The sequence below is a fragment of the Acomys minous genome (assembly GCF_964271855.1).
Source record: "Acomys minous genome assembly, chromosome: 5".
NCBI lineage: Eukaryota > Metazoa > Chordata > Mammalia > Rodentia > Muridae > Acomys > Acomys minous.
This window is the reverse complement of record NC_140494.1, coordinates 116967569-116989033: the sequence shown is the minus strand read 5'-3', so window position 1 is coordinate 116989033 and position 21465 is coordinate 116967569. Positions and strand designations below refer to the sequence as shown.

Here is a 21465-nt window from a genome sequence, read left to right as displayed (position 1 = left end):
TGGATGTCTCCACCAAAGGTATCCCTAGAGAACTAGTTCCTTGTAAGCAAACTGGTTCTGGCCATGCTGGGTCAGAGGACCAACCTTTAGACTGGGGCTGGGGTCGGTGGTGGTGCAGGAGGGCGAGTGTTGAGCATGCTCCGCTCCTGCTCCTAACATTTTAATTTATTTGCAGTCTGCGACCCTGTCTCTCACTGAATCCTTTACTGTCCCTTTCTGCTCCTCAGGTCTTCCTTTACATTACGTTCTAAGTCTGTGCCAGCGGCTTCTCTTCTCCCCTCTGAGGACTCCCTCACTCCCCACGGGCCCTGCTCCTAAACTGGTTGCTTCCTTCAGTCCTGGTCTTTAGAAAGTGCTGGAACAACCAGCACCTCCAGTGGGATGTCTGCTTTCTCTTTAGCCATGGTGCTTCCATTCTGTGCCCCTCTCATGCCTGAGCACCGCTTGCTCTTGTAGCTAAGAGCAAATTGCTTCGGGAGGAACCTGAATCCTCATTAACAATGATACATAATAACAGCCCATGTTTAATTGAGGACTCACCACGTGCCACTGCACACCGGGCGCTTTAAACCTATTAACTCATTTCCTCTCCGCAAAACCTTGCAAAGTTGGCGCTTTTACTTTTTTGCTCATTTGATCAAACCACGATGCAATAGGACAGACAGAAGTTCGGTAACTTGTCAGATGTTAAACAGCCACTGACACCTTCTTAGTGCCTCCAAGCTGGAAAATAAAGTCCAAGGGAGTCCCAAGAGGCTCTTTTGTCCCGTCCAGTCCCGTCCTGTTCCCCCCCCCCGCCCCCCCCCGCCCCCTGCCACCTGCCTGTCTTTGTGCATGCTGGTCCCTCAGCTCTATGAAGTCAGCCAGTGCACCCTTCTTTCCTGTTTCCTGTGGGCCTTGCACATTGCCCTTTTTTCATTGTTATCAATTTGTTCTTTGAGTGAATCTTATTTGCCTCAACTCTGACTGAGAACTTGACAGAAACAGAGGATTTAAGATGTGGACTCCTGCCGGGCAGTGGTGATGCTAGCCACCTTTAACCCCAGCACTTGGGAGGCAGAGGCAAGTGGATGTCTATGAGTTCGAGGTCAGCCTTGGTCTACAGAGCAAGGTCCAGGACAGCCATGACTACACAGAGAAATCCTGTCTCAAACAAAACAAAAAAGTGGCCTAAAGAGTCAGTCCCCAGGAAATGTTTGTGAATAAATAAATAAATGCATGCATGCTTACTGCCACAGAGGGGTCTAGACCTAAGCCTCCACCTTAGTAGGGGCGCTTCGCCTAGGGAAGGCTGGCAAGTTAGATCTAGCGCGCCGGTGGCCCTCTGGAAGGACCTTCCGGAGCCTTCGCGAAGGCCAGCAAGTGGGGGCAGGGCGTGGGCGCGGACACACCCCCCGCATTCTCTGCAAGGTCCACCAGAGGGCGCCGACCCACGCCCCACTGCGCGCCGGGCAGGCCCCCTCGCGCAGGCGCGCCGCAGCGGGCGGAGGATCCGGGCCGCGCTTCCTCTCGCCAGGCCTGCAAGCTTCCTCCCATCGGAGCTCGGGCGATCTGAGGTTGGCCACCGCCGCCGCCGAGCCTGCCGCCTTTCTTGCACTCCCACGCCACCCGGCGCCCTGCCCCGGGGTTCCACCGGGGTGGGGTCGGAGAAGGGTTAACCCCGGCCGTACCACCGTCGGGGCCGTCCCGGGGCCAGCCGTCCCTCCCGCCCTGCCAGCCTCCGGCCGCCCAGCCTCCGGGGTGTGGGGCGCACGCAATCCCCGTGGGGCGCGATCGAACGCCCGGGGCGGCCCCCGGCGGCCGGCGCGACGTCCCCAAACCGAACCTCGGTGGCCGCGTTCGGAAGCGGAACTCTGCCGGGGCCGCGCCGGCTACATTGTTTCCTCCCCCCCGACTCCCTCCCGCCCCCTTCCCCCGCCTTTCTTCCCTCCCCAACCCCGGCTGCGCGGCCGTCCCCCTGCTTGTCTGGCCGTCTTTCCTCCCCTTCTTTTCGCATCCATACACCTCTTTGTACCGCACCCCCTGGGGACCCTTGCGCCCCTCCCCTCCCCCTTGGCCGCATGGACTGTCCTGCAGGCCGCTGATGCCGCCCGCGGTGAGGTGGCCTGGACCGCAGTGCCCTGAAAGAGGTGAGTGCTGAACAGTTGGGAGGAGGTGGGTGACCGGGTGTCCCCTGGAAGGGAGGAGGTCGCGCGTCCCGCCTCTCTTAGACACGCTGCCTCGTCCACACCCATCCCCCCTCCCCTCAAACGGGTTCGAATTCTCCCGGGAATCGCTGTCAGAACACTACTGGGAGGGAGCCACGAGGGAGGTACTACCCTGTATCACAAGAGACGAGGCTTAGGTCAGCTGAGTCCTACTCCTCAACCCTTGTGTGGAGCGCAGAGTGGGGAAGGAGCAGGACCCCCCGTCCCCCGAGAAGGAATTCAGTACGTGCTGGGAAAATGGGCTTGACTCGGGGAGTTTGCCCTTTCCTGTTCAGCGCTTCCCTGAAGGTACCCTGGCTGGCTTGGGTTTGAACTCTTCTTCAGCCCTGCACTGAAGTCCTACTGGCTCCAAGCAGCCCAGAGCCATGCCACCTCCCTTTAGCCATGATAGAACCCCGGGGTCCTTGGACTGAGCCTGTCACCTTTGGCCTGGCAGAGGACCAGGCTTAAAAAGCAAGGGACCTCTGACCCTTGGGTTGGAGAATGCACCGTGCTTCCAGGCTGCGTGGAGGTGACCGTGGGCGTTAGTACTATGTGCATCCTCATCAGCTCATTTTCCCAGTCTTTTCAGGACCCAGACCAGTTATTTGGAAGGGGTGTGTCCAGTCACTGGATCTTTGTAGCTTAAGTAGGAGCTTTTTTTTTTTTTTTAAATCATTTTTGTACATCAGGGAACTTGAAGCCCAAGGGGCAGGTCATATTCCAGGCCCCTGGTAGAAAAAAAAAAGCTAGCTGTCTTTCACTCCCAGTGCTAGAGAGATGGATGACGGGAGGTGGAGGGGAACCAGGCCCCTCTGCACCTACCAGGGACACAGGCAGCCCGATCCAGGAGGGACCTTGTGGGGTGAGCACGTGTTCCCCTGCAGACAAGAGAGAAAGGGGCTTCCGGCCCTAGTGCTGCCTACTTAGCTCAGACATCATAGGTGTTGCTTGTGAGACTTCCCCTTGGTGCGTGGGACTGGGCATGCTCCTGGACTGCTTTTCAACAGCCTGGTAGTTAGCCCTGACCCTGCCTTCCCCACGTTCCCCGGCTGGCATAGGCAGAGTGGAAGAGAGCCATGGCATGAAAGTGTTGCGGGGGGGTGGGGGGGGTGCAGGGGGCACTGTGGACACTTGGGGCTTGTTTCTGTGTCCCTGTACCCTAGATGTAGCTGTGTGTTGGTAATGACCACAACAGGCTCAGGCAAGAGGCAGCAGGAGTCAGGCTGTCAGTGCTTCTGGGTCTTCCAGATCTCTCAGATGCTAAGCTGTGCCTAGGTCCCACCTCAGAGCCACAGGCAATTTTGTCCTGCTCAGGCCTAGCCCTTGTTTAAGGCTTTCTCCCAACCCTTTGCCCTAAGATTCACTGGGTTGGGGGTACTCCCTGCTTGTGAGGCTACACTCACATAGCCTCATGCCCAACCCGTACTTCCTGTCCAGCCGTAGGGGCTGTGGCTGGGCCTGACATGGCTGGGTGCTTCTGACGAACTTAGCTGCAAGGGTGTGGCCAGAGTCCAGAGGCCTTTAGAAAGCAGCTCAGCTTAGGCTAGCACATGTTTCAAGGCTGCACGTTTCATTTGGTGAACTAATTCCCCCCTATCAGAAGTAGCTATTGTTTGTGTTGGGATGGGAACAAGGAAAGATTGGGAAAGCAGGTGCCTTCCCCACTACAGGGCCCCCCACCCCCGCCATTCAGAGGCCAGTGCGCATGGAGTGACCCCACAGCAAGCCTTGGTGAAGGGGCAGCTTCCTGCTTCTCTTATGCTAGTACAGGTGAGGGTGGGAGCCAGGGACAAACAGTGTGAGTCAACCTCTCCAGTAAAACCCTCCTGGATCCCCTTAGACATGTAGTTCTCAAAGAACAGAGATGCTGAGTCTGGGAAAGACAGTAGAGAGAGAGCGCTCTGTGTCTGAGAGAGTGTCCCAGATGGGAATGGTTCATAGCTAAAAAGTCCTGAGTGCTGGGCCAGAGCTGAAGGGCAGGTAGATCCTAGGAAAGGTCAGTCAGAACTCACGTGAAAACGATATATGCTTTAATTTTATTACTTAGAAAGAAATGAGGGCCCTATGTGGTGGTGTGCACCTGTAATCCCAGCACTAGGGAGGCCAAGGCGGGAGGGTCCCAAGTTCAAGGCCAGCCTGGTCTACAGACTGAGATTCCATCTTGCAAAAAGAAGAAAGAAAACCAACCCCAGAAATTTTAGAAGACGAAGCAGAATTACCCGCTAATTGTTAAGCAGGAACCGTCAGTGTGTTAGAGGCCTGCTTTCCTGATTTTCTTCCTTTGCTGCTATTGCCGATTAAGAGAGAGAGAGAGAGAGAGAGAGAGAGAGAGAGAGAGAGAGAGCGCATGCCACACTCTTTTTCCATTTACTACTGTGTCCCCAGGCATTTCTTGAGCTACCTGTCATGGTAACTGCCTCTAAAAAGCCTCAGTGTATTTCCAGGAGCTCTGCTACAAGCATCACCCGAGCCCTCCCTAAAGTGCCGCCGCGCTTCCATCTGTCACTGTTGCGGGCTGTTACTATGCACCCCACAAACACCTAGTAGAGAGCAGGCAGCTTAGCAGCCAACCATGTGGGTTCCAGACCCAGCCGTACCATTGCCCCCTGAGCATAGCTAACAGGGATACTGATCCTTACACTTCCGAGAACACTGGACTAACCTTATCAAGAAACTAGAAGGAGTCTGGGGCGGGTGACCGGTGTGACTGGCTGCCTCAGAATGCTGACCTCTCACCCGCTTTTGGTTAGGTGCCCCAGCCCCTCTGAAAGCCTCTGGCCCTGCGTTCCGGGCTGCTTTGTCTATGCTGTGCCCTGTTCCCTTCCCCTCACTATGTGATAGGCTGCCTCAGAGCATGGGGCTAGCCTTGGGAAGATAGGCTTGCTAGGTGCTGTCCAAGGCCTGACTTCCACCCATTTCCCTTCATAGCCTTGAAGTTGAGAATAGTCACCTACTGCTGTTGCTCCCCAGGACAGGCACAGTGGTTCTCACTATGTGCCCTTGAACTTGAGGATCTTCCTGCTTCAGTTTCCAGGGCACTGAGATTCCGGGTGTGCATGCACCGCCAGACCCAGCCTGAGGAGTCACTCCGTTGCCTCCCGGCTTCTGCACGGCTGTTCCGGTCAGGCCAGCCTCAGTTTTCTTCAGTGGCCAGGGAAGGGAAAGGCTATTAGCTTTTTGGAGCTTTGCATCTGAGAGTTAGGAAGTAGGCTGGCGAGTAGTGTCCTCCTTTGCAGATCTAACCTGAAGGTGTCTCTCTGGAGTAACTGGCAGCGCCCTCCGGACACTGGGCTGTGGGAAGAAAGCAGTCGCTGCTTGGCACACCCTGGCCCAAGAGACTGTAGCCTTAAATGACTAGGGTGGCCCAGAGCTAACCTAGGTTAGGAGTACTGACGTGGCCTTTTGAGTGCACAAGTCCCTCGGGCTTGTAGCAGCTTGGGACCCTGAGTGCCAGACTTTGACACACACATTCATATTGTCTGTCTGTCTGTCTGTCTGTCTCTCTCATTGGTGGCATGAGAGTAGCCATTACTACTGCCTTCCTATCCCATAGCTTCAGTGGGATGAGGTCACAGGGTTGAGTCTTGCCCAAGATACTGGCCTTTGGGTGTTTCTCAGCTCTCCCCTGTCCCCACCCTTGGTTAGGGACAGGATGGGTGGAGGAGCAGGCTGCTCCCTAAACCCAGCAGGGAGCACTGCCACCCTCCTCCCTTCTGAGTCCCTTCATCCAAGGGCTTGAAATAGAATCCGCTAAGTAATGATTAAAGTCAAATTCAGGCCTAAAAATAAAGAGTTGGAGAAGGAAGAGCTTTGTATGCTCCCTGCATGGCTGAGGAAAGACATGATCAGGAAGAGACCAGCTTTGGATGGCTGAGCCCTAATCCCCAGAGTCAGGAGTGCTCCAGGAATCAAGGGGGGGGTGCTCTCTTATTGGGCACAATGTAGCCTGCAGCACCCATTGGTTGTAGACTGCACAAATGGTTGCAGAATGAGAGAGAAAGAATCCCATTTTCCCCCATAAGGAGACTGAGGCTCATTGAGTGACCTGGCTTGCTCTGGACTCGCAGGGAGCTCCCCCTGAGTGCAGGCCCCAGGACTGGAGGCCCCACACAGCCCCGCCTACCCTGTTTTTGCCTGCTTTCTCTTCCTGGTTCTATGAGAAGGGCAGCTTCTTCCAGCACACTAGTGCACACCCTCCAACCGCAGCTTCCCTCCGCCTCTCTTCCGTGGTCTGCACTGAGCAGAAAAGAGCTGCTGGGCGCCCCCCCCCCCCCCCCCGCCTCCCTCCCCGGCTGCCCTGGGCTCTGCATGGTTGGAAAGCTTGAAGGCTTGTGGGCGGGTGAAACCTGGGTGTCATCCGACCCGTACATCCTGGCTGCTGCTCTTTCAGCCCAGCCCAGCCTGGCACCTGGTCCTCACCCAGCCTCGCGGCGTTGCAGCCTGTAATGTGCACACTACAGGGAAAAAGGACTGGAGGATGAGCTCCATTACTGGCCAGAGAGGAGGCTGGGCTCAGGGAAGCCTGGCCAGAGAAGCGTATGGTTCACCCTCCTGCGGGGCTTCTGAGCTCTGCATGGGCTGAAACAGCTGGGAAGACTTCCTGGAGGGAGAGTAGGGCTTGTGAAAAGCATTTGAGGAGGAGACAGAGGGCCAGAGCCTCTTCTTCTCGTTCCGTGCTTCTGTCCTTTCAGGGGCTGCTGCCTTCTGCGGGCTCCTGTGAGGCTCTGCATGAGGTCCTGACCTGTCTGTGCAAAGACAGAATATGCAGACAGCCAGGAGAGCTCACTGGTGAACCTCTGCTTGTAGTTGCCCCTAGCGTTCTGTTCTGTCCTTTCAGGATGTCATATGATCCTGCCCGGGAAAAGTTGGGGAGGAGGTCTGCTCACCTGGGCTCCAGTATAACTAAGCTTAAGTTCCTATTCTGGCTCTTGGAAGCTGTTGGTGCCTTAGGTGGTGACCATAGGCAAGCCTGTGTTGTCGTGCCCCCCCCCCCCCGTGACCCTACACCACCCCCCCCTCAGGTCTAGCAGGACTTGTGGCAGGGATGGCGGGGAAGGGAGGAGTAAGTATTGGAGCAGCAGGCTGTGGGCCATGTGCTTTCATTTTCTGTTGGTTCTGCTGATGTGAGGGTGTTGGGCACCCGTTCCCCTGGGTCTTTGACTCTGGTGCTGTTTCTGTAGTTTAGCCTTCGGAGCCCTGTGCTCTGCCCCTGCTTGTTCTGCAGGTTCCTTGGTTGCTTTTGTCAGTTTGTCTGTCTGTCTGTCTGTCTGTCTGTGGCAGGGTCGCACTTGGTAGGGATTCAGCTGCCTCTGCTTGGAGTGCTGCTTCGAGACCAGAAATCTGCCACCAAGAGTCCTAGACCATTCTCTTATGCCCTGGGCCTCAGTCTCACCTCTTGTCACATGGCTGGAGAGAGAGAGAGAGAGAGAGAGAGAGAGAGAGAGAGAGAGAGAGAGAGAGAGAGAGAGAGAGAGTGTGTGTGTGTGTAAGTGTAACAAAGCCACTGCATGACTTAAAAGGGTTGTTGGAGGTTAGTGAGGAGACTATATGTAAATACAGGCAAAAGAAGATGCAAAGGCCAGGAGCCTACTCTAAGGGGTGGGGGGCAGAGGCATGGGGTAGAACCCTGGGGAGACCTGGAGGCCCAGAGGCCCAGTACATGTAAGTAATTAGGCTCCTGAGTGGTAATTAGAAACCTTTCTGGGCCACGAGTGGCAGCCTCAAGCCACAGTGTACCCTAGGGATGAGGCTCCCCGTTAGCCTCCTCTTTAAGTCCCCGCTAGCTGCTGCTCCTAAACTGCCAGACAGGATTTCCGGTCTCGCTGAGCCCCAGTGAGTTGCTGTAATTTGGTTCTTTAACGGTTTTTTTCTTCTTCTTCTTCTTCTTCTTCTCAGTCCTCCTCTTAGGTCAAGGGTGCCCAAGGCTGAGGGAGCGTGAGGATGGGGGTGGGGCAACATCCCCCAGAGCACAAGCCAGGCATCTTTCTAGCCCCATTTGCCCAGAGCTTTGAACACCCCAAAGGTCTTGTGCTTTTCAGCCCTCCTGGGGCTTCTGTGCAGTGGGGTGCAGTGTGGGTATTGAGGGCCTGTCTGAACTGCCAGGTTAGTGGGAATCCTCCAACCCCTGTGCCCGGTATGTGACTGGGTGACAGTGCTGTCAGCCTGAGAGCCCTCTGCAGAACCAGGGGTGGGGCTGACTGGAGCTGCCAAACCAGCTCTGCTGCTGGCTGGCTGCCCTCCTCAGGTGCTCTGCCCTCTGCAGGGGGCGTGCCCAAGACTGCAACTTCACCTTTGCCCCTGTCTGCCCTGGACTTATAGGAAACTTCCTTTGGCCGCCTTGGTTAAATCCCTTAGTAATTCGATATAGTCTTCACCCAGGCCTGGTCTAGACACCAGTTTCTCCCCTCCCCACCTTCCTGCAAGCTGCTGGGTAGCTCCGTCTCTCCTCAGTTGTTTGAAGGCAGTGGGGGTAGAAGCCAAGGCAGGATGGGGGAGCATGCTGTGCACATGCTTGACCACGAAGTTACACCCGCAAACCTGGGCCTTTGGGGGCCACGGGGACACCTGGCTGAGTGATCATTCTGTACCGAGGAAGACAGGAACTTGGATGTATTTTTGTAGGCATCCTCAGTACCTCAACATAGACTTGGCACAGAGGCTGAATCCCTTAGCCCTCTAAGACTAACTAGAAAGCCTTGTGGGCCTTTCCTCCTCCTGCCTAGCCTGACTACCAGGCATGGCATGAGGTACAAAAGAAGGTTCCTGAAACACCAGCACAGAGTAAGAAGGCAGAGGGCTTTCCTGCTGCCATCAGTAGTTTTGCCACTGTGTGTCTGTGTGTCGTCTGTGTGTGTCCCTGCAGACAGTGCAGCTGGGTCTTACAGCAGGACCAGAGTCTCTGTGGCCCAGAGCACCAGTCCCTCCAGGTCTCTGGTACACTTCCCTTTTCAGTGGGTATTTTTAGCTGCGCGTAAACAGTTTCTGAAGGCTCCCACGCCCCATTAAGCAGTGGAGTTTTGGTAAGGGGGCAGGGCTAGACTCTTTTTGACCTACCCTAACTCTCTGCACGTGCTTGATTCAGGGGGTCTGCAGCTGCCTCGAGGGCAAGGAGAGGGCAGCCTGGGAGTGTCTGGACTCCTATTCCCCCGCCCCATTCCCGCTCCTGAACAGCCTGGGCTCCTAAGAAAGGCCTGCCTGAGGCCACAGCCACTGACCTCAGCGCTTGGGCACAATGCCCAGCCTGTTCCCGGGACCCCAGCACAAGGGCTGCTGGGAGCAGGGTTTAGGGCAGGAAGTCAGAAAGAAGTGTTGGCCCTGCCGCAGCCCCAAGCCCCTGTCCTCCAGCCTTGTGGGGGTGGCTGACAGCTGCTGACCCCTTGGGGTTAAATATAGTCCTATTGGTTGCAGGACCTAGTGTGCTGTAGGCAGCCAGACTTTTCCCCTTTTCTTCTTTCCTTCGATCATTCATTCAGTTCTCATTATTGAGCGGCAGCTCTGAGCCCAGCCCATGCTGGGGATGCAGACATGAGTCAGATCCTAGCTCCCCCCCCCCCTCACCTTCAACCACAGGCCAATGCTAGTGAGGCCCTTCAATGGCGCATTGTGATATAAGAGTCCCTGGAGTCAGGGCCAGCCAGCGCAGCTGGGGGACCAAGAAGGACTTCCTGGTGGACATGGCTTTTTTTTTTTTTCCCAAAAGTGGTGTATTTTCAAATTTATTGTTAGGGAGAAGGTAATATAGATGTTTGTAGCTTTTAAAGAAAACCAAGGGAGTTGAGTGCGATGGTGCACTCCCAGCACTCAGGAGGCAGAGGCAGGTGGATCTTTTGAGTTTGAGGCCAGCCTAGTCCACAAGTTGACTCCAAGACAGCCAAGGCTACACACGGCGAAATCCTGAAACCCTGTCTCAAAACAACAACAACAACAACAAAAAACCATAGTTTTAGCCAGGTGGTGATAGCTCACACCTTTAATCCCAGCAGTTGGGAGGCAGAGGCAACTGGATCTCTGTGAGTTTGAGGCCAGCCTAGTCCACAAAATGAGTTCAGGACAGGCAAGGCTACACAGAGAAAAACCCTGTCTCGAAAAACCAAAAAAAGAAAAAAGAAAAACAGGGGCCGAGGATGTAGCTCAGTTAGTAATGTTTGCATGGTCTGCCTGAAGTCCTGGGTTTAATCAATGGCACTGTATAAATTGGGTATGGTAGCAGACTGGAAGTTCAGAAATTTGAAGCCATCCTTGGCTACGTAGTAAGATACATCAATCAATCAATCAATCAGTCAATCAAAAGAGGACAAAATAGGAAATATAGAGCAAAAAGTTTTCCTTTAATTTGATCCTATCCCAGAGGCAACTTCTGTTATTTATCTTTCCTTTTAAGGTGTTTTGCTTTAATTTATGTGTGTGTTTGCTTGCATGTATGTATGTGTGTCATGTGTATGCCTGGTGCCTGTGTTCAGACGAAGGTGTTGGATTCCCTGGAACTGGAGTTAAAACATTTATGAGCTGTCACATGGGTGCTAAGAACCAACCCAGGTCCTCTGGGCTGGAGAGATGGCTCAGAGGTTAAGAGAGCACTGACTGCTCTTCCCAAGGTCCTGAGTTCAATTCCCGGCAACCACATGGTGGCTCATAACCATCTATACCCGAGATCTGGTGCCCTCTTCTGGGTGGGCAGGCACACAGGGAGGCAGAATTTTGTATACATAGTAAATAAATAAATAAATTGTTTTTTTTAAAGTTTGAAAAAGAAAAAAGGAGTAGCAATTGCTCTTAATTGCTGTGCCATCTCTAGGCTTCTCTGTGGCTCTCAAAAATTACCTAAGCGTCTCTGAGCTTAGGAATGTGTGTTTGTTTTCTGTAAAGCACAGCTTGTGAGCCAGGGAGATGGCTCCACTGGTAAAGATGCCTGCCACGAAGTGTGACCACCTCAGGTTGATTGCCAGGACCCACTCAGTGGAAGAGGAGAACCAGCTTCCACCCGTACACCCGTAGCACATACATTCATATGCATATAAAACAAATAAATGTAATAAAAAATGTAAAACCATACAGTTTACCCCTGGGTGTGCTGGTGCCTGCCTGTAATCCTGTCCTGGAAACTGAGGCAGGAGGATCTCAGAAATTGAAATCAGTCTGGACTACATAGCAAGACCCTGTATTGGAACAGCTGAGCGTGGTAGCCCAGAACCTTTATTCCCAACACTCAGGAGGCAGAGGCAGAGGATTTCAGTAAGTTGAAGACCAGTCTGGTCTACATATTGAGTACTAGGGTAGCTAGGACTATATAGACTCTCAAAAAACAAAAGCAAACCAAAATAATTAAAAACAACAATAGCAGCCATAAAACAAAACCCCCACTCACTGTAGGTCATCTGTATCTGCGTTTGGCTTCTTTTGGTGTTGAATGTTTCAAAATCACCAAAAAGGGGCTGGGCATGATGGTGCACTCCTTTAATCCCAGCAGAGGTAGGCAGATCTCTGTGAGTTTGAGGCCAGACCAACCAAGGCTACACAGAGAAACCCTGTCTTGGAAATACACACACACACACACACACACACACACACACACACAATATCACCAAACAGTGGAAATACTAGGGTATTAGACACTCACAGATCCTTTGCCCATGTTTACATGTTCTTAACATTTTTCATTTTACACGGCCTTTTGCTTTTTTTATTTTAAGTGTATGTGTTTGTGTGTGCCCACACGTACATGTACACCACACACAGTATGTGTCATATGGGGGTCAGAGAACAACTTTGTGGAGTTTGTTCTTTCCTTCCAGGGAGGGAACTCAGGTTGTCAAGGCTTGACAGCAAGTGCCTTTACCTCCTGAGCCGTCCGTCTGGCCAGCCCTGCCTTGTTTTCTATTGTACTGCTGGGGGATTGGAGCCCAGGACTGCTTCACACGCATCACAGTTTGCTTTACTGACTTCTGTTAGCCGTAGATGGGTGTACACAGGGTTTGCTGGCTGCAGGCATCGTAGCCCTCATTCTGGAGAGTCTGGTCGTGTGTGTGTGTGTGTGTGTGTGTGTGTGTGTGTGTGTGTGTGTGTTCGTGTGTGTTCATCTGTGAGTCCACTTGTGTGCACACGTGTGAAAGCCAGAGGTCAACCTCAGGAGTCTTTCCTCAGGAACCGTTCACCTTGTTTTGAGGTAGGGTTCCTCACTAAAGCTGACAAGTTGTTGAACCCCTGCTTCAGCCTTCCAGCTCTGGGGTGACAGACACGTGCCACCGACACTCAGATTTACTTTGGTGCTCGGGACCAAACTTGAGTCTTAACAACAAACATTTTGCCCACGGAGCCGTGTCTTCATGTCCTCCTTTGGTTGGTTGGTTGGTTTCGTTTTAGTTTTTTGGTTTCTCTGTGTAGCCCTGGCTGTCCAGAAACTCTCTCTGTAGACCAGGCTGGCCTTGAACTCAGGAGATCCGCCTGCCTCTGCCTCCTGAGACTCTGTCTGTACCCTTAGGCTGCCTAGAAGTTCCTTGGATGAAAGGAAAGGGCAAGTAAGTGAGCACCATGCAGGGAGCTGAGAATAGATGTGAGGAAAGGAGACAGACATGATGCTTAGACGCCAGCAAACGCAGGGAGCGCCAGTGACTTCCCAGAGGTCACACAGCAAATTAGTAATAGGGCCAGACTCTTGTTACTCCCAGGACACTGCTCCTGCACTGTCTTCCTAGAGCACCTTGGCTGCGAGGTCAGGTGACCCCACAAAAGATCTTCGTGCCTTCTCCCTGGCTATTTGGAAGGTTTCCTACAGTAAGTAGCCTCTTGAAACCACTCTGGATATCAGCCTGAGACCTTGCAGCTGCTCAGCCATCCTGGCCTGGTGACCTCACCATGATTGACAGGTCTGAGGATGTCTGGTAAGGCGTGCAGTGATCCAGGTGCTGAGAAGACAGTAATGTCAGGCATCACAGTAGCCCTAGGAGTTGCTGGCTTCTCACCAAGCTGTTGTATACGCAAAGAAACAGAGTCCCAAAAGGCACTGCTGTGGAGTTAAGAGGTACACCCCTCCCAGGTCTGGTGGCTGAGCAGCCTGCCCCTCTAGGCAGCAACCCTACCCCACCCCCAGCCTCCCACCCCCACTGCTGCCCTGTCCTATCATCCTCTTAACACATCCTTGCCTGTCATGGCCACTCTTTGCCCCTGTCCACCCCAGACTAGGGTAGTCTGAGATAAGACAGCGAACGGTTCCTGAGGGTATAATGTGAGATGTGGAAGGCAGGGGGCCACAAAGTGGGCAGGGAGTCCTGGCCAAGGAGCCCACCAGGTCTGACTGAAGCAGAACATAAAATCTCACTGGAGCTGTGACCTCAGGCAAGGTCTCACAGTACCCTGGGCCTCACTTGGAAGGCCTCATCTGTAAAATGGGGTTGGTAATAATAGCGCCCCCCCCCCCAGAGTCATTAAGATTGGCTGAGTCGCGAAGTGCCAAGGATAAGGCCTGACACCGAGTGTAAGTACCCAGAAAACAGGGCCTGTGATTATTTTTATTATTGTCATCAAGGCAGCAGGGAGGTGGCACGGCAGCTGCAGGCCAGGAAGGAGTGTTTGCAAACTGACAGCTGGAAGGGTGACTAACTGTGCCCAGCCCCCGCTCCCTCCTGTGGTGGCGGCAGTGAGTTTTGAATTTGGGGAGGGAGGAGGCGGCGGCGTGGAGAGCTGGTGTGCTGATGTGATCTGCATAGAAGGACCCTAGGGTTGGGGGCTCAGCCAACCGCAGTGGGACCCTGGCTCAGGCTGTGTGGTTTGGGGCAACCTCTTACTCACAGCTCTTCCGTGGCAATGTAGTCCACAGGGCCCCGGGGTCTTCATGCTTGCGCCTGGTCAATCATAGAAATGGCGGGGTGGGAAGGTTTCCTCTCACTCTCTCCTTGGCTTGATGGCCTTGCTTGCCTCTGGGCACAAGAAGGACTGTTTGTTCTGGAGGGGACAGGAAGCATGCCAGACACTTCAGCTCTGGGGTCTCCTTCCATTCCTCCCCACAGCCTCCTTGCAGGGGTTCACTGTGCTGCCTTTCAGGATGAGGGGATTGACATTAGGCTGATAGAGGCAGGTTCAAAGCCCGGGTCTGATCGGAACCAGCAGTGTAGCTTGTGGGTGCTGGTCAGTTACCTCTGCCCCCTTCACCCCTGCTGCTGCTGCTGGACTGTGGGCCATGTGCTCCCTGAAGAAGTTTCCCAGGCTTATCACCCTCAGGGCCCCAACCATAGCTCTTCACAGTGCCACGGGAAACTCCTTGCCACCCTGCAAGGTTCATGCCAGGGCCTCCGGAGTCCTCATACAGCAGACAGACAGGGGCGCTCCAGGTAGGCTTAGCAAGTTGAGGGTCCCAGAGCCCCCAGAGGAGCATTTGGGTCTGTCTTGCTTCACCAGCTTCCACCCATTTTTATTTACTTATTTATTTTTGTGTACATTGGTGTTTTAAGTGCATGTGTCTGTGTGAGGGTGTTAGATCCCCTGGAACTGGAGTTATATCTACTTTATGCTGCCGTGTGGGTCCAGGGAATTGAACCCAGGTTCTCTGGAAGAGCAACCAGTGCTCTTAACCGCTGAGCCATCTCTCCAGATCCCCAGGCCAGTTCTTGAGGCCGTGCCTACCTTTGGCTCAGCTTGGCTACTAGCGTCTCTATGTCACTTTTCCTGGCCCATCCTCTTTTAAAACAAGATCTTTACCACATAGCTCAGGCTTGCCTCCAACTAGTCATCCCTCTGCCTCCCCCCCCCCCCCCCCGCCTTTCTAACAAATATCTTTTTATTTCAAATTTTATTTGTTTGATTGGTCATGAATTTAAAGCATACAGATGTACACAGCTAGGGTTTGAACCCAGAGCATTCTAGGTAACTACTGTCCACTAAGATTGGTTCCCAGCTCCTACCCTCTACCTCCTGAAGCCTTCAGGAATCCACTCCCATGCTTCCTGAGTGTGTGTGTGTGTGTGTGTGTGTGTGTGTGTGTGTGTGTGTGTGTGTGTGTGTGTGTAGACATGCTTCCTGCTCTGGGGGAGTGTTCTGGGATTTGCCTTTACTGACTTGTATGTACATCCAGAAGTGGACTGGCCCTCAGGGTACATCCAGCAAGTTGCTACAGAGCAAATAAATCCTCTCCTGCAAGGGGGCTCAGACAGTCTCGGGTAGCAACACCTTGAAGCCCCCTCACACCTTCCTGATCCACTTCTTCTGTCCTCAGAGCTTCATCCTTACAAGCCTGGATTGGTTTCACCAGATTTTGAACTTGATACAAAGCTTGTGCTCTTCTGGGCCTGGCTCCTTGGTTGAGAATCCAAGGCTTGGTGGCTGAAGTGGGTCATGACACTACTGTACAGCATTCCCTTTTGTGACTTCTCCCTACTTCGTCAACTTCATTTTCAGTACCTGGGCAGTTCCTGCTGTGAGATTTACTACAAAGCGTACCACAGGAGAGCACCTGCCCCTCTCCTGGTGGGCACGGCCTATTTTCTCTAGGGTGTGCGCTGAGAAGGAAACACAGGCATTTGTCTATACAGAGGCCTCTGGAGCAAGCTTTTGTAGAGGGACCTGTGAACTTACCCAAAGTACAAGTGACTTTGTTGGTCCATCTGCCCGGTTTCAGAGTTTTTCTGGACCCCCCTCCCCTGATAACCCTCAAGGTCTCATTGGTGCTCTTGGTCACTCTGTGGGTCCTATAAGGTCCCCAGACACAGAGGACCGATGGCCACCTTCCTGGGACTCTTTTTTTAAAAAATTAATTTATTCATATTATATCTCAATTGTTTTCCCATCCCTTGTATCCTTCCATTCCTCCCTCCTTCCCCCTTTCCTCCTACTCCCATCCCCTGTGACTGTGACTGAGGGGGACCTCCTCCCCCTATATATGCTCATAGGGTATCAAGTCTCTTTTTTTTTTTTTTTTTTTTTTTGGTTTTTCGAGACAGAGTCTCTCTGTGTTAGCCTTGGCTGTCCTGGACTCACTTTGTAGACCAGGCTGGCCTCGAACTCACAGCCATCCGCCTGCCTCTGCCTCCCGAGTGCTGGGATTAAAGGCGTGCGCCACCACGCCTGGCCATCAAGTCTCTTCTTGGTATCTTCCTGGGGCTCTTGAGTCCGTGCGCATCTACTTGTGGCTGGATACAACAGCCCTGGATCCGTGTCCCAATTCTCAGAAGCCAATTCTCAGAGCACCACGGCTGGCGTTCCTTTGAAGAAGAAGTTGACAATCCCACTGGGAGGGCGGGGGATCATCTCTTCTCACCGTGCTCCGCTTGACTTTTCTCCTACAGCTCTAATGGTACCAAGTAACGGATTGGCCTTCCTGTAGCACGGGGGCGCCGGATCTAAGAAGATGTCAGCAATACAGGTACCACGGGCTCGGGGTGGGGACAGATAAAGCAGTCCCACATCCCACCATCTCCAGGCTGGACAAAGAGCAGGTGCTTAGGAGCAGCCTGCTCCCTATGCCCAACCCTTAATCTCAGCTGAGTGAAGTAGCATTAATTCCAGTGGGCTCTATTGGGCACAGGACCTCAGACAGGGGCTATAGACAAATTTGATCTGGAAGAGAGACTCAGAATTCTCTGGAGAAGGGTACCTCCCCCAGGTTCATGGAAGTCAGCTAAGATGCTTTGGTCTCTGGGGCGTTCGGGCAGGTGGGTAGATAGTCAAGGGCCCCAGGCTGCTCCCACACACCTGTCCCTTACCCCACAGGCCGCCTGGCCATCCGGTACAGAATGTATTGCCAAGTATAACTTCCACGGCACTGCTGAGCAGGACCTTCCCTTCTGCAAAGGAGATGTGCTCACCATCGTGGCCGTCACCAAGGTACTGGGGGGACCTTCAGTGTCTAGCCCACCCTCTCACCTCCACGGCTTCCTTCTGGGTTTGGCTCTCCCCTGCAGAGGGAGGCAGGCCTGAGAGTGTGTCTGGCTTGCCCTCTCTCCAGGACCCCAACTGGTACAAAGCCAAAAACAAAGTGGGCCGCGAGGGCATCATCCCAGCCAACTATGTTCAGAAGCGTGAGGGCGTGAAGGCAGGCACCAAACTCAGCCTTATGCCGTGAGTACCAGGAGGAGGGAGGGCTAGGGTCTCCTGGTCTGGAGGAAAGAGAGGAAATGGCTGTGATCCTCCTGGAAAAGCATCAGAGGAAAACAGCCCCGAGTAAGGGGCTGTGTAGGTGAGGGCGTTCTGGGAATGGGGCCAGAGGTTGAGACTAACAGACAGGGAATAGGAACCCCACAGGAGGAAAAAAAAAAGGGGGCAGGGGGATGACACCCTCGAATGCCTGGCTGGTTGGGAGTTGGGGGAAGGTACATGTTGGGAGACTGGCAGGAGAGGCACCCGGGTCAGTCCCGTTGTGACCCCCAGCCTTGCCACCCCCACCCCCAGCTGGTTCCATGGCAAGATCACACGAGAGCAGGCCGAGCGGCTTCTCTACCCACCAGAGACAGGCCTGTTCCTGGTGCGGGAAAGCACCAACTACCCCGGGGACTACACACTGTGTGTGAGCTGTGAAGGCAAGGTAGAACACTACCGCATCATGTACCATGCAAGCAAGCTGAGCATTGATGAGGAAGTGTACTTTGAGAACCTCATGCAACTGGTGGAGGTGAGTGAGTCGAGCGTGTGTGCCGGGGGGTGGGGGGGGGGTGGGGGGGGGTGGGGGCAGCCGTCTCTTCCCCACACTCACACACTCCTGAGACTATCTGAGGGCATTTAACACAAACCCAGCCCCGAGTGACCTGGCGGAGTGACCTGGACATGTTCACAGCTTCTTTGAGTCTTAACCTCAGTGGAGCACCTGCTGTGTGCCAGAGCTTAGCTCCGTCGCCAAAGAGCCCCAACAGGGTCCCACAAATAAGATGGCATCCCATTGTATAGAGGTTCGGGTGGGTGAGGGGTTCGGGTGGGTGAGGGGCCCCTCACCTGTGCATTGGAGGCGCCACCGCTGGACTTGGAGCCTATTTGGTCCAGAACTCACTTCCTGCAACACTCAGAACCTTGTGTCTGGGTGTGTACCTTGGCCATCAGGGTCCTTGAGGCTCACAGGTCCTGGCAGCTTCCAGTACCAGCTCTGCCAGCTCATACCTGGCATCAAATACCTATAGGATCCCTCCAAGCTCACTTTCATCTCTGGCTTATCTTGGCCGTGAGCACACCTGGCTAGAGGCTGGTGTAGGGAGCAGGCCAGGCTTTGCTGTCTACCTTAAGATGCTGGTGAGGCCCAAAGCAGTAGTGACAATTGTGAGCCCAGTAGCTGAGTGTGGGTGGGATGACGTGGGAAATGGACAGGCACACCCACCACCATCACCACCCTTTTTGAACCGAGGAACCCTCTCCACACAAAGCAGCTCAAAGCTGCGTGGACTGTCCTCTGCTGCCCTCTGGTGGTCAGACCTGAGCAGCGTGTGAGTCAACGAAAAGTGGGGCCCAGTGGGGTCTGGTTCTGAGGGCTTGCCTTCTTTTCTGCAGCACTACACCACAGATGCAGACGGGCTCTGCACTCGCCTCATCAAACCAAAGGTCATGGAGGGCACAGTGGCGGCCCAAGATGAATTCTACCGCAGTGAGTTCACGCTTCGCCTAGAACTCCCACTTGCCTACTTCCCCTCCCCACCCAGGCCCTCTGCCCTACCCTAGAGGCTAAAACCTCAGACACCCCACCCCTACAACAGTTTAGCCTGCACTTGTCACCTCAAGTGCCTCCATTAGCTGTTCACCTCACTGACACACTGACACACTGCCTCCCCGCCCCCACTCCTAGGTGGCTGGGCACTGAACATGAAGGAACTAAAGCTGCTACAGACGATCGGGAAAGGGGAGTTTGGAGGTAAGCTGAGGGAGCCTGGGGGAGGGGCTGAGACGCTCCAGGAGACCCAGAAAACAGCTCCCGCTTCTCTCCCCTCTCCTCCCCCCCAGATGTGATGCTGGGGGATTACCGAGGCAACAAAGTTGCAGTCAAGTGCATTAAGAATGACGCCACTGCCCAGGCTTTCCTGGCTGAAGCTTCTGTCATGACGTGAGTTGGGACAAGCATGGGGGGGCACGGGCAGGTTGCCTGGGTGGAGCTGGGGGAGGCCGACTGAAGCGCTGACTGACTTGTCCTGCCACAGGCAACTTCGGCACAGCAACCTAGTCCAGCTGCTGGGTGTGATTGTGGAGGAGAAGGGCGGACTGTACATCGTCACAGAGTACATGGCCAAGGTACGTCAGGCCACAGCCCCTCCGCTCTGCCCCGGCTGAGCTTTGAAGTGGCCAGGCCTGGCCAGTCATTTGTGGACTGACTTTAAACAACTCATGCCTCCCTCCCCAAACCTCAGTTTCCTCATCCGTGAGCCTCCCTCAGAGATGTGGGGGGTTAAGAGGTTATGAATAATAGTAAACACATGTCCCGAGTGTTTCAGTCCCTTCCCTGTTCACTTCCCTCCCACCCCTTTCTGTCCTGCCCCCAGGGGAGCTTGGTAGACTATCTTCGATCACGTGGTCGTTCGGTGCTAGGTGGAGACTGTCTCCTCAAATTTTCACTGTGAGTAGTGACGCAACTTGGGGTCGGGGGTAAGAACTTGAAGGAGACCCTTGCCCCTGCTGTGGGAGCACCAGTCTGAGGGACATGCGGCTCTCCTGCCCTCAGAGACGTCTGCGAGGCCATGGAATACCTGGAAGGCAACAATTTCGTGCACCGGGACTTGGCTGCCCGAAACGTGCTGGTGTCCGAGGACAATGTGGCCAAAGTCAGTGACTTTGGCCTCACCAAGGAAGCTTCCAGCACTCAGGACACAGGCAAACTGCCAGTCAAGTGGACAGCTCCTGAAGCCTTGAGAGAGAAGGTGAGCCAGGGGTCCTGGGGTCACCTCCTCTTCCCAAGCCTGCTGGGATCCGATGCTGATTTCTCTTACCGCACGGCAGAAATTTTCCACCAAGTCCGATGTGTGGAGTTTCGGAATCCTTCTCTGGGAAATCTATTCCTTTGGGCGAGTGCCTTACCCAAGAATTGTGAGTATGGGGGCCGGAAGCCAGCGCGCGCCTGAAGTTGAGGGTTGGGTAGCAGGAGGCGCATCCCTTGGGGAATTGCCTTTCTGGCTGGAGCCTAGTACCTTGGGCCTGTCCTGAATAGCTTCCAGGCCATTCCCTGACCTGGGCCTGAGGCAGGTCAGACACTGCCAAAGGCACTGCTCACAAAGCGGTTTCGGAATAGGGCTCCCTTCTGTCATATGACACTGAACTCGTGTGTCACCCGCTCACAGCCCCTGAAGGACGTCGTCCCTCGGGTGGAAAAGGGCTATAAGATGGATGCCCCGGATGGCTGCCCGCCCGCAGTCTACGAGGTTATGAAGAACTGCTGGCACCTGGATGCTGCCACGCGGCCAACCTTCCTGCAGCTTCGAGAGCAGCTGGAGCACATCAGAACCCACGAGCTGCACCTGTGACCTCCGCCTCCGCCTTGGCCATGGGCCTGCAGGGGCAGATCTGGTGCCCTGTGCCTCACTGGCCTGAACTTGAACTGAGCCCCAGCGGGCTGGTAGGCCTCTTGCCTCTGACCTGCCTGTCCCTTCTGGACCCCCAGGGACCCCACCTAGGCCTGGCATCTTCTCTCATGGACCCACCTAGAGGGCTTGGGGCACCCACCGAAGGGGCTGAGAAGGGAGGAGGCCAAGGAGCGGGAGGCAGCGCCCCCCAGTGGCCAGCCTTCTCCTGGCCTCCCATCGGTCGCCTTCTTAGAGTTTTATTCCTTTCCTTTTTTGAGATTTTTTTTTTCCGTGTGTTTATTTTTTATTATTTTTCAACATAAGGAGAAAGAAAGTACCCAGCAAATGGGCATTTTACAAGAAGTACGAATCTTATTTTTCCTGTCCTGCCCCTGGGGGTGGGGAGGAACCAGCCTCTCTCTAGGGACCCATCACCCCAGCCTGTTCCCCATCCCGTGTTCCATGTCCAGTGTTGCCTCGGTCGCCTCTGTTTGCGCTTGACCATGTTTGCATGTGCCCGAGGCAGGCGTCTGTCAGGGGCTTGGATTTCATGTGCTGTGGCCGTTCACCCACCGCCTTGTGAGCTGGAATCGTAATAAACCACTCCATGAAGACACCGCCACCCAGCCTCGGCGCTTTCTCCGCCGAGCCTGCCTGTCTGCCCAGTCGTCTTCCCATGCCATCTTGTCCATCCCCCTGTCTCTGTGAGTGGGGCTGAGAGGGAAGCATGGCCAGAAGATGTAGCCGCCTCTTTATGTCAGCTGCACGAGCCACTGTCCTATGTCTGCCCATGGGGAAGTGCTCACCGCCTGTCCATCCCTGCC

General features: G+C 54.3%; 1 protein-coding gene across 1 annotated transcript; it reads left to right on the top strand.

The window, feature by feature from the left end:
• The first annotated feature begins 2066 nt into the window (after positions 1-2066).
• CSK (C-terminal Src kinase) lies at positions 2067-21263 on the top strand. Its single transcript, XM_084783954.1, has 13 exons — positions 2067-2129; positions 16463-16539; positions 16887-17000; positions 17122-17234; positions 17565-17784; positions 18648-18741; positions 18940-19005; positions 19095-19194; positions 19289-19379; positions 19628-19701; positions 19807-20002; positions 20082-20168; positions 20420-21263. Exons 2-13 carry the CDS (start codon positions 16525-16527, stop codon positions 20600-20602), a joined length of 1353 nt encoding a protein of 450 aa, XP_084640080.1. The 5' UTR covers positions 2067-2129; positions 16463-16524; the 3' UTR covers positions 20603-21263.
• Positions 21264-21465: the final 202 nt, after the last annotated feature.

Coding starts and splice junctions, on each gene's coding strand:
- CSK (XM_084783954.1), top strand. Junction 17,001..17,121: donor CCATCGTGGCCGTCACCAAG/GTACTGGGGGGA, acceptor CCCTCTCTCCAG/GACCCCAACTGGTACAAAGC. Junction 19,702..19,806: donor TGTCTCCTCAAATTTTCACT/GTGAGTAGTGAC, acceptor TCCTGCCCTCAG/AGACGTCTGCGAGGCCATGG.